The sequence below is a fragment of the Dendrobates tinctorius genome, unplaced genomic scaffold (genome assembly GCF_039654945.1).
Source record: "Dendrobates tinctorius isolate UK_male_01 unplaced genomic scaffold, ASM3965494v1 ptg000029l, whole genome shotgun sequence".
Lineage (NCBI taxonomy): Eukaryota > Metazoa > Chordata > Amphibia > Anura > Dendrobatidae > Dendrobates > Dendrobates tinctorius.
Window position 1 is genome coordinate 12,278,631 of NW_027361697.1, and position 13,142 is coordinate 12,291,772.

The following is a 13,142-nucleotide window of genomic DNA, read 5'->3' on the forward strand; positions in this document are numbered from 1 at the left end:
CACGCTGCAGTGCCCGTCAATATACCGATCAGTTCACACGCTGCAGTGCCTGTTAATATACCGATCAGTTCACACGCTGCAGTACCTGTCAATATACCGTTCAGTTCACACGCTGCAGTACCTGTCAATATACCGTTCAGTTCACACGCTGCAGTACCTGTCAATATACCGTTCAGTTCACACGCTGCAGTACCTGTCAATATACCATTCAGTTCACACCCTGCAATACACCGATCACACGCTGAAGTACCTGTCAATATACCGTTCAGTTCACACGCTGCAGTGCCTGTCAATATTCCGATCAGTTCACACGCTGCAGTGCCTGTCAATATACCGATCAGTTCACACGCTGCAGTGCCTGTCAATATACCGATCAGTTCACACACTGCAGTGCCTGTCAATATACCGATCAGTTCACACACTGCAGTGCCTATCAATATACCGATCAGTTCACACGCTGCAGTACCTGTCAATATACCGATCAGTTCACACGCTGCAGTACCTGTCAATATACCGTTCAGTTCACACCCTGCAGTACCTGTCAATATACCGATCACACGCTGAAGTACCTGTCAATATACCGATCAGTTCACGCACTGCAATACCTGTCAATATACCGTTCAGTTCACACGCTGCAATACCTGTCAATATACCAATCAGTTCACACGCTGCAGTACCTGTCAATATACCGATCAGTTCACACGCTGCAGTACCTGCCAATATTCTGATCAGTTCACACACTGCAATACCTGTCAACATACCGTTCAGTTCACACACTGCAATACCTGTCAATATACCGATCAGTTCACACGCTGCAGTACCTGTCAATATACCGATCAGTTCACACGCTGCAGTACCTGTCAATATACCGTTCAGTTCACACACTGCAATACCTGTTAATATACCGATCAGTTCACACGCTGCAGTACCTGTCAATATACCTATCAGTTCACACGCTGCAGTACCTGTCAATATTCCGATCAGTTCACACACTGCAGTACCTGTCAATATACCGTTCGGTTCACACACTGCAATACCTGTCAATATACCGATCAGTTTACACGCTGCAGTACCTGTCAATATACTGTTCAGTTCACACGCTGCAGTACGTGTCAATATTCCGATCAGTTCACACGCTGCAATACCTGTCAATATACCGTTCAGTTCACACGCTGCAGTACCTGCCAATATTCTGATCAGTTCACACACTGCAGTGCCTGTCAATATACCGATCAGTTCACACGCTGCAGTGCCTGTCAATATACCGATCAGTTCACACGCTGCAGTGCCTGTCAATATACCGATCAGTTCACACGCTGCAGTGCCTGTCAATATACCGATCAGTTCACACGCTGCAGTACCTGTCAATATACCGATCAGTTCACACGCTGCAGTGCCTGTCAATATACCGATCAGTTCACACGCTGCAGTGCTTATCAATATACCGATCAGTTCACACGCTGCAGTACCTGTCAATATACCGATCAGTTCACACGCTGCAGTACCTGTCAATATACCGATCAGTTCACACCCTGCAGTACCTGTTAATATACCGATCACACGCTGAAGTACCTGTCAATATACCGATCAGTTCACGCACTGCAATACCTGTCAATATACCGTTCAGTTCACACGCTGCAATACCTGTCAATATACCAATCAGTTCACACGCTGCAGTACCTGTCAATATACCGTTCAGTTCACACACTGCAATACCTGTCAATATACCGTTCAGTTCACACACTGCAATACCTGTCAATATACCGTTCAGTTCACACACTGCAGTACCTGTCAATATACCGTTCAGTTCACACACTGCAATACCTGTCAATATACCGATCAGTTCACACACTGCAATACCTGTCAATATACCAATCAGTTCACACGCTGCAGTACCTGTCAATATACCGTTCAGTTCACACACTGCAATACCTGTCAATATACCGTTCAGTTCACACACTGCAATACCTGTCAATATACCGTTCAGTTCACACACTGCAGTACCTGTCAATATACCGTTCAGTTCACACACTGCAGTACCTGTCAATATACCGTTCAGTTCACACACTGCAATACCTGTCAATATACCGATCAGTTCACACGCTGACGTACCAGTCAATATACCGATCAGTTCACATGCTGCAGTACCTGTCAATATACCGATCAGTTCACACGCTGCAGTACCTGTCAATATACTGATCAGTTCACACGCTGCAGTACCTGTCAATATACTGATCAGTTCACACGCTGCAGTACCTGTCAATATACCGATCAGGTCACACGCTGCAGTACCTGTCAATATACTGAGCTGAGTCATACAACATAAAAGCCACATAAGCGCTGCACCATTGTAAGACTCCTCTCTGTGCAGCATACTGAGCAGGTCTGATCGCACACGTGACAGAGCTGCTGCAGAATAACCTTTAACCTTTAATTTAACCTTTTCCTGATATCGTGAAATATTTATCTTCCTGCACTCAACAAACTATTCAATGGCTCAAATACTAAAGTGACCAAATAAAGGCATGTTTACATGCAGATGAATTTTTTTCTTCCCAAAAATGTTTGTGACGGTCACATTTTTTTTTAAACCCCTTTTTTCTCCAGTATCTCCAATCAGAAATGTTGTATAGTTATCCTGATTAGCTATGCCACTTACCCTATATGCAGGCATGTTGATTTTTTTATTTTCAAAATTCTTCAAAATGAAGCATGTAATTCATGAAATTGGCGTAAAAACGCTGTTCATCTTTGTCTATTACCTTTTTTGTGCTTTACTAGAGCGAAAAGAATCGCTCAAAAATTCCGCATGTACAGAAAATCAATCTGGGTGTCAAATGGGGGAGGGGAGAGAAGGAGCGCAGAGGTGCAAAATATTTTGCAACTGCGAAATGATAAATCGACCTCAAAACAAAAGCCCTGCTGACTTTGGCGAATATTAAAAAAGCAAACAAATAAACGCATAAAATAGACAAATAAAAGTGCAAATTAAAATAAGAATTTGGCACAAATAAAAAATTGAGCCCATCAGTCCCCAGCAGCTTCTATGGTCTCCAGTCCTACAGTCACATCCTCCTATACACTGACATCTATAGAGGCCCAATGATGTCCAATCCTAGGGGAATGCTGCCCTCTAGTGGGCAATGCAGAACTGACAGCAATGATTACACTGGAGGCGGAAAAGGAAGTAGTGTGAGTGGTGCAGAGATGTCAGAGGCAGCGCAGGAGGAGATCTCTGTGCTGTCAGCCATATACTGTGATCCGGGGGAGTGCGAAGTCCTCTCATGCTCAGGTGACTGCACTAGATCTCTTAGTGATCCAGAGAGAAATCCATTCTGATAGCAGAGAAGGTCCAGCGTGTGATATTGTATCAATGATACAGTGTGAATTGTAACCTTACGTCCCAGCAGGGCTCGTGTGTGCGTATATATAAGTGTATGGCATACATGTGAAGATTGGTTGTCCCAGACAGGCTGTTATCTAGGGGTATCAGACTACGACGCATGGCTCAATTTTCAGATTTAGATATTTTAAAAACCATGTATCATTTCCTTAACACTTCACAAACACTTTCTACTTTATGTTGGTATATCGCATAAATCTCAATAAAATACATTTAAGATTGTGGGTGCAACATGAAAAAAATGTGGAAAAGTTCACAGGGTATGAATACTTTTTTCGAGGCACTGTGGGTCTATAATATATCTATATACAAAATATGTGCATTTGTTTCCCAAAGAGTATCTGATGTGCCATAAGGTGGCCCGCCACGCATGTATTATTGGCTTTAAACGGTTAATCCGAGAATTCAAAGTCATTTCCTACCTATTATAGGAGGACAATATGGGGACCCTTGGGACTCCCAATCAGGACTCCTTCAAAAAAAAAAAAAGGTAATCTGTGTGGTTTTCTGTGTGACACGTACCGGAATAGAATGCAGAATAGAATTGACAGATTTTTAGGTGTTAACTCCTTCACCCCCAGGACATTTTCCGTTTTTTGCGTTTCTGTTTTCCGCTCTCCTCCTTCCCAGAGCCATAACTTTTTTTTTTTCTTAAATTTCTCCGTCAATTTGGCCGCACGAGGGCACGGTTTTTTTTTTTTTTTTTTTTTCCGACACGAGTTGTACTTTTGAACGACTCTATTGATTTTACCATACGATGTACTTGAAAATGGAAAAAAATGGAAAAAAAATTCCAAATGCGGTGAAGTTGCAAAAAAAAAAAAGTGCAATGACACAATAACTTTTTTTGTTTTTTTTCCCCTTAACATGTTCACCAAATGCTAAAAATGGGCTTATTTTTTACGTGCCGAGCTGATGTTTTGATTTGAAACCATTTCGGTGTAGATAGGATGTTTTGATCGCCTGTTACTGCAAACTTAATTCTGTTTTTTTTTTCCTCTTGTTACGCCGTTTACTGATAGGATTCATTCTTTCTATGTATTGATGGATCGGGTGATTCTGAACGCATCGATGCCAAATAGGTGCATTTTTTCTCTTTTTTTTTTCTCTTCTTTTGAATGGGGGGTAATTTAAACTTTATATATATATATATATATTTAAATTTTTTTTCCCCTAACTTCAGTAGTCTCCGTAGGAGACTAGAAGCTGCGATCATCCGATCGCCCGTGCTACTTGCAGCAGGACTGCAGCATAATAACATAAAAGTGTGATTATCTCAAGACCGGTTGCAAAAGTGCTTGTTTTTGAAAGACCATATCAAAGCTGGGACTAACCCTAAAGAAGTCAATGTGCGGGGCTTTCCGACTTTCCCTCCGACCTCTTCGCCTACCGAGCCTTCTTCATGTAACAATGTTTATCTAAAATGCCAAAAGACAAAAATTAAGAAAAAAAGTCACAGAATGGAGTTTGTAAGTTTTCCATAACTCTTAACTATTTGTGTCTGGATGTAATTTTCCTTTTGTTGTCTGGGCCTTGCATTGCGGCTGATTGGGTGCTCTTGTTTTGTAGAGAGCGGTATAACCGTAATGATCCAGACCAACGTCCGGAGGACAGCGGAATCTGAAATCCGGCTGCGCCTTGTGTTTGATCTGCCGGTGACGTATCCATCCTGCCTGCCCAATCTGTGTGTCAGCAGCGAAGAGCTTACCAGGGCCCAGTGTAAAGAGCTGAGAGACCAATTACTCGCGCAGGCCCGGGAGCGTCTCTCCGCACCCATGATACATGACTTGGTCTTGTGGACGCAGCGGAATTTTAACAGTGTAATTGGGAATTCCATCCGTGACGAAAAACTCCTTCCGTCAGCGGTGACTGACGATGGGACGTGGACGGCGCTTTTACATTTAGATCACATGAGAGCTAAGAACAAATATGTCAGAACTGTCGAAAAATGGACGTCGGATTTGGAACTGAGTGGGAAACTAATGTTCATGGGCAAGATAATACTGATCCTCCTGCAAGGGGACAGACGTAACATTCGGGTGAGCAGGAAAGAGAGCGCCTTATATCTTCACCTGTACAAGTTTTTGTCCCGGTGGCATTGCTTGTGGATTTCTAATACTGGCTTAGGCCTCATTGAGATGTCAGTTTTTTCTTTACGAGTGTTTTCCATGAATAGCACTCGTACTGTTGATGGTCTATAAGGCTATTGATCTGTCCATTTTTTTTTCCCTTGGATTGTTTGGTTCATTTAAAAAAAAAAAAATGGAGAGATGTCCGATCTTGATCCGAGTGCAAGTCTATGGGACCGTGAAAAAAAAAAAAAATTGGACTGCACTCTGATGACATCTGAGTGTGGTCCGATTTTCACGGACTGTCAGAAAGGAGAAGGTGGAGAAACTTTTTTTTTTTCCACACGTATGAGAAAAAAAACGACACTCGGACCACAGTCTAATCAAAATAACTGGTGTTTTTTTTCTCGTATGTGAAAAATACTGATGTCTGAATGAACCCCTATACTTTGTATGGCCACGTGTGCCCCCCAGTGTCCATTCCCTGATAATTTCATATATTTCTGATTATAGTTAGACGTATAATAATGAGTCTGATTGTTATCGAAATCACAATTGTTGAGAAACACAATGTAACTAAAAAGGCTTGGCCGAGCGTTCATGTGTTCTCTGATGGAAGGGCAAAGTCTCTGCGAGACTCCACTATCCACAGGACAGCAAAAAGGTCAAGGATCTGACCTACCCAATTCTCATCTCCCCTAATCGTGGGGAATCGGGTGTCCCCCATACACATTGTGGTCAGCCGATCTTATTTATATTGGTGGGTTATGACGATATTTGTCTAATGTGTATGGGGGTAGGGAGGGACCCTGACTGATCATGCCTATAAGGCCTCATTTAATTTTTCACATACAAAGTTTTGTCTGGGCTTTTTAATTAAGGATAGAACACATACCTGTTATAGTCTATGGTACTGTTCACATGTCCGTGTTTTTTTTTCTGTTCAAAAAAAAATCAGAGATGTTCGTTTTTGATCCAAACCATAGATAAAAAAAAAAAGTATATGTCCCATGATGGCCAATCAGCTCTTACGTTAAAGGGAATCTATCAACATAATGTAGATACAAGACCTACAAAAGACAAAATGAGAAAAACCCTGCTGTAACATAATGTAGATACATACAGTTGTGGCCAAAAGTATTGACACCCCTACAATTCTGTCAGATAATACTCAGTTTCTTCCTGAAATGATTGCAAACACAAATTCTTTGGTATTATTATCTTCATTTAATTTGTCTTAAATTAAAAAACACAACCATCAATGAGTTTCTTACAATGCTCTGCTGGAATTTTAGACCATTCTTCTTTGGCAAACTGCTCCAGGTCCCTGATATTAGAAGGGTGCCTTCTCCAAACTGCCATTTTTAGATCTCTCCACAGGTGTTCTATGGGATTCAGGTCTGGACTCATTGCTGGCCACCTTAGAAGTCTCCAGTGCTTTCTCTCAAACCATTTTCTAGTGCTTTTTGAAGTGTGTTTTGGGTCATTGTCCTGCTGGAAGACCCATGACCTCTGAGGGAGACCCAGCTTTCTCACTTTGGGCCCTACATTATGCTGCAAAATTTGTTGGTAGTCTTCAGACTTCATATTGCCATGCACACGGTCAAGCAGTCCAGTGCCAGAGGCAGCAAAGCAACCCCAAAACATCAGGGAACCTCCGCCATGTTTGACTGTAGGGACCGTGTTTTTTTCTTTGAATGCCTCTTTTTTTCTCTCCTGTAAACTCTATGTTGATGCCTTTGCCCAAAAAGCTGTACTTTTGTCTCATCTGACCAGAGAACATTCTTCCAAAATGTTTTAGGCTTTTTCAGGTAAGTTTTGGCAAACTCCAGCCTGGCTTTTTTATGTCTCGGGGTAAGAAGTGAGGTCTTCCTGGGTCTCCTACCATACAGTCTCTTTTCATTCAGACGCCGACGGATAGTACGGGTTGACACTGTTGTACCCTCGGTCTGCAGGGCAGCTTGAACTTGTTTGGATATTAGTCGAGGTTCTTTATCCAACATCCGCACAATCTTGCATTGAAATCTCTTGTCAATTTTTCTTTTCCGTCCACATCTAGGGAGGTTAGCCACAGTGCCATGGGCTTTAAACTTCTTGATGACACTGCACACGGTAGACACAGGAACATTCAGGTCTTTGGAGATGGACTTGTAGCCTTGAGATTGCTCATGCTTCCTCACAATTTGGTTTCTCAAGTCCTCAGACAGTTCTTTGGTCTTCTTTCTTTTCTCCATGCTCAATGTGGTACACACAAGGACACAGGACAGAGGTTGAGTCAACTTTAATCCATGTCAACTGGCTGCAAGTGTGATTTAGTTATTGCCAACACCTGTTAGGTGCCACAGGTAAGTTACAGGTGCTGTTAATTACACAAATTAGAGAAGCATCACATGATTTTTCGAACAGTGCCAATACTTTTGTCTACCCTCTTTTTTATGTTTGGTGTGGAATTATATCCAATTTGGCTTTAGGACAATTCTTTTTGTGTTTTTTCATTTAAGACAAATTAAATGAAGATAATAATACCAAAGAATTTGTGTTTGCAGTCATTTTCAGGAAGAAACTGAGTATTATCTGACGAAATTGCAGGGGTGTCAATACTTTTGGCCACAACTGTAGACCCTGATTCTAGGGATGTGTCACTTACTGGGCTGCTTGCTGTAGTTTAAAAAATAATGACCAATATCCTATGGATCTTTTTGGGATATATCTTGTACCAGCCTACCTTCTATGACCTGAATTAGTTTTCTCCATTGTGTAATGTAAATAATTATTTTATCTTAGTTTTTCATTTTTTTACTCCTCTTGTAGGAATATATGGTTCTCCAAAAAACCTGTAAAGTTGATGTTGATTCAAGTGGAAAGAAATGTAAAGAAAAAATGATCAGTGTTTTGTGTGAAGTTAAATTACCTCCTGAACATAAAAGGTACGTAAAATAATGCTAGAACTCTGATGGTTTTTGCCAGGTTAATTAAAAATCTGCGCAGGCAGAAATACAGGTAAAACAAAGAGTAATCTACCCTCATCCATATATTCTCTGCGGTTGTAAAGGTGGAGAAGATGGCGAACGACCTCTCTGAAGATTCCTGTCATTGTATCTGGTGTATTTTTTTTTTTTTTTGTGATTATTCCTCATGTAGGCTGCAGTTGTCCTATGTACAGGGGTGAGCAGGGTTAACTGTAAGGCTAGCCCATGTTTTGGGGAAGAGTAATTGGGCACTAGGAGTTAGTTCCAGCTCAGCTACAAAGAAGGAAGAATACTCTCAGCTTTGTCAGCCATATTGGGTGTGTGCAAAGGAAAGCAGACTCACAGGAGGTGGTACATACGATCCTTTGCTGTCAGGCAACAGTGATGGCTGTTCTCCACGTAGCAAGCAAGTTAGGGCACCTAGTGATAGAGACGTTAAACACGAGTCAGAGTGTTTCCCAAACCTGGTGGTCTTAGTGACAATACGGGGTGAGCCAGGCTGATTCACGTCCGTAAGGTGTGGCAGCTGGAAGAGCTCCCTTCTATAGTCCACAGAGTGTAGCCGTCACAGCGAATGACACTGACCCATGTGGCCCTGTACCGGGAATACGGAGCGCCTCAGCTTAACGTGTTTGTACTTCAGTGATGTCGCTCACAAGTGACGTGCCGCCGTACGTAACCGAAACACTTGTGCCTCTGCCACGTAATGCCGATGAAGAATTCAAGTATTTTAACTACTACCTGTTATCCATAGTGTCAAATCACGTAGTGAAGAGTTTACTTGATCTTGACACTATGGCCAAAGGTCACAACTTGTTGCAAGTTTCGGCAGCATGTGCACACACTCAGGGACACCTGTATAGGGTGATTAGGGGCGCAGAAGTAACCATCGTCCAGCCTCAACCCTTACACCGTTCCAATGCCATGTCTCTGGTCTGCCTCCCCCTTGTACTCTATTTACCGTGGCTACAACTATCACAGCCCATATACCCTCCGTCACTGCTGCAGCCAATCGCTGGTATGACCTGCTTTGTGACGTATAACACTGAGACTTGTGATTGGCTGCCTGTCTGCATCTTTTTAATTAATTTGGAAAGTTTAGTTTAAACTGAAGCTATCAACAGAAAATGACCTCTGGTATAAATCAGGTTTTTGTGTTAAATGCACTTTATTTCTCATGTAACAATGTATATTAAAAATAAATATAGAAATTTTGCAATTTTCACACAGGCCACTGGAGCTTTTTTAAACTCTAACTTCCTGTGGCTTCAGGAAACAACACATGTACATTAGCAGCAATGATCAGACTCTGATCATGTCCAGGCTCGGACTGACCCACCAGAGAACCGGAGGATTCTCCGGTGGGCCCAGGCACTGACACCTTCACGTCTAATGGATTGTTGCATCTAATGAGCGTGTGCAAAGGTCATTGTCAACTGTGTTAACCGAGTGTCTTCGGCATGCTCCAAAAATATGTTCAAGTCCCCGCGGCTGCATGTCTCATAGCTGTTAGACATCCGGAACACATGCAGGGATTTCCTAACAAACAGTCAATCCCTGCATGTATTACAGCTCTCGAACGGCTGCGAGACATGCAGCCGCGGGGACTCGAACATATTTTTCGAGCACAATGAAGACGGTTAGCACACAAGCATGTTCAGATAACACCTTATCCCAGCACTTTCGCTCATCGCTAGTGGTAAGCGGGCCAATCAGAATTCAGTGTCCATAGAACGATCAATAAAGCGATTGTTCTGTGCATCTAGACTATCATTATCATCTGTTTAGTTTTTATAACAATGATTTCAGTGCTGACAAAAATGATCCAAACTCCAGAGAAATAAAAATTTTGCTCATTTGTTGGGTGATCGCCGGTATGTTTACATAAGCCAATAATCGGCAAATGAACTTTACGACACATGCTTATTCCCAATTACCAACACATCTAAATGTGCCTCTATCCTCCTGTCTTTTCTGGCTTTCCAACATCAGTAATAACTGACTTAGCCACTATTTGTAATGAGATGACTCTGCTCATTCTATCCCAGTCTATACAGAAAAGCTGGCTAGTGAGCTCTAGAAAGTATCAACTTATAGTGCCTCTTCTCCTGACCCGAATGAAAAATGAAATTTTATGTGCATAGTAGCAAAGTCAATATGAATACCTGAAATGTCATTTATTGATGATCTGATGATATATTCTTTCAAAGAAGTAAGAATCAGTTGAATTTTGTTATAATTCTGTTGCAGATTTCCAGCGTTTGAAGTAAAGGAGTATTCATCAATTAGTGAATTAGAGAAAGAGTTCAAAATGGCCAGACTATCCAATATTTTCACAGAATTCGTGATGGGTCTATTTTAATGTTTCTGCAAAGGAAAAAAACCCCCAAAGAAATATAGAAGAAAGAAAGCAAAGAAAAACACCAGTGCAAAACCCCCTAAAAAAAACTGTTGTTTAAGACTCATCAGTAGGTTTATTTTATTTGCTTTTTAAAGAAAAAAATAAAATAAATTGAATGAAAGAAATGAATTACCGACAGAATCTTTTCTTTCATCATCGTCTGACTGCAGAAATGTTTCTTGCTCCTCCTGATATGTAGACCGAACAAAGCCACATATCCGATACTATAGACAACGGTGGAAGGAACCAAGATGTGAATGACACCTGTTTCTCTGCAAGGTTTCTATAAGATTATTTCAGGAGATTGAAGAAAACCGAGAACATCAGCAAGTATTTATTCCCTACTCATTTGCAGTATCAGCAAGGAAAAATTGTTGGTTTCCGGCGGAGCTTATGGTCCTCTGAGCAGTTTGCTCCATCCTGGAGAGATTGCCGAAAAAGTGATTTCCCGCTGCCCCTCATCTGGTTCTGGTCTCCGCTTACCGATCCTATCTAAACAGTAAATCCCCCCAATCACTGGCTCCAGTAGGGATCGAGTAAGCATCAGAATGGGAATAGTAGGGGAATTGGGGAGAGTGAGTTTACCTCTAACTTATATTTTTAGCCAGTCTACTCCCCTTAAAAATATATTTTTCTGCTGGACAACTCCTGAAACTTTTATTTTGACCATATCAAATCAAAGTACTTGATCTCCAGAACCAGTACTAGAAAAATAAGGTGTGGGGTCCTATTTTCCTTAAAAAAAAAACAAAACAAAAACAAACTCATTTTTTCCCCTAAATTCCATCTTTCAACACTAAGTCAGATTTAGTGTAATTCAATTGAAAAATTCAGTCGCAGAAGAAGAAAATTGGGACTAGCATTTGTAACTGAATTCTAGCATCAACCTTTGCTACTTATTTCTCTAAGCGACCATTTACGTGTGGACCATGAACATGCAGAACGTATCTCTCCCTTTAAACTTCTTATTTCCTATGCCAACCCTTCAAAGGGGATCTGTCACCCTTTTTATCCCCTATTAGCTGCCGGCATAGACATCGGGGGCTTATCTACAGCATTCTGTAATGCTGAAGATAAGTCCCCGATGTAACCTGAAAGAGAAGAAAAACACGTTATATTATACTCACCGAGGTGGGCGGTCCAGTCCGATGGGTGTCACGGTCCGGCGCCTCCCTTCTTCATGCGATGACGTCCTCTTCTCCCGTCCTGAAATGGCTCCGGCGCAGGCGCTTTGCTCTGCCCTGTTGAGGGCAGAGCAGAATTCTGCAATGCGCAGGTGCTGGACCTCTCCCGACGCCTGCGCACTGCAGGACTCTGCTCTGCCCTCAACGGGGCAGAGCAGTGCGCCTGCGTCGGAGCCATTACAGGATGGGAGAAGAGGACGTCATCGCATGAAGAAGGGAGGCGCCGGACGGGACGGCGACACCCATTGGACCGGACCGCCCACCTCGGTGAGTATAATATAACGTGTTTTTCTTCTCTTTCAGGTTACATCGGAGGCTTATCTACAGCATTATAGAATGGTAAGCACAATACCCAAGCCCATTATCCTTCAAAGGAGCGGGCTACACTCTCAATGCATGAATATATCACAAAGGTTATGTCACTGTAAGGTGACCCAATAACCAAGAGTGTCACTCATTTCATAAAATACATATTTTATTAAACATTAATTGACATACAACCATAAAACCATTGCCTCAAACCAACACTTATAGGAAGGAGAAACAGCAAAAGGATACAAATTCAATTATATAAAGAGTCAAAATTTAAAGAAAATGACTGCAGTATCCTGAATATTATAATATGCCCAACAATATGCTTAGTATTTATTGATTGGATACATTTTTAATAAAACTATAGAAAATTGCATGCAAAAAAACCTGCATAGGTGTGAAAAAAAATTTACTGCCTTAATGTGAATAGAATCTAACACATAATTCACACCTTTGAATAACTATTCATTAATCAGCTGTTGCTGCTGCTACACCACCATGACATGGCTGTAGGAAATTGCATGCAAAAAACCTGCATAGATGTGAATAAAATTTACTGCCTTAATGTGAATAGAATCTAACACACAATTTACACCATTGAATGACAATTCATTAATCAGATGTTGCTGCTGCTACACCACCATAGCCTTACACATATGTGGATTCTAATTACCCACAATATGCAATATATGCAGCCATTGCTGCTACAGCACTACCACAGCCTCTCACCTCTCATGTATGCAGGTTAAAATGACCCAAAGCATGAAAATAAATGTGAGGAATGCATCGCCAAATACATATTAC

The 13,142-nt window shown here is 41.6% G+C and overlaps 1 protein-coding gene across 1 annotated transcript; it reads left to right on the top strand.

Annotated features, from left to right (window-relative positions):
• The first annotated feature begins 3,095 nt into the window (after positions 1-3,095).
• RWDD3 (RWD domain containing 3) lies at positions 3,096-10,971 on the top strand. The gene is made up of 4 exons (XM_073571399.1): positions 3,096-3,292; positions 4,973-5,442; positions 8,284-8,399; positions 10,692-10,971. The coding sequence occupies exons 1-4, from the start codon at positions 3,103-3,105 to the stop codon at positions 10,801-10,803; spliced, it is 888 nt and encodes a 295-aa protein (XP_073427500.1). The 5' UTR covers positions 3,096-3,102; the 3' UTR covers positions 10,804-10,971.
• Positions 10,972-13,142: the final 2,171 nt, after the last annotated feature.

Bases quoted from the DNA above. Each gene is read 5' to 3' on its own strand.
- RWDD3 (XM_073571399.1), top strand. From the start codon at position 3,103: ATGATGTCCAATCCTAGGGGAATGCTGCCCTCTAGTGGGCAATGCAGA. The intron at 3,293-4,972 runs GTGACTGCACTA...CTTGTTTTGTAG, and splicing joins CGAAGTCCTCTCATGCTCAG to AGAGCGGTATAACCGTAATG. The intron at 8,400-10,691 runs GTACGTAAAATA...ATTCTGTTGCAG, and splicing joins TTACCTCCTGAACATAAAAG to ATTTCCAGCGTTTGAAGTAA.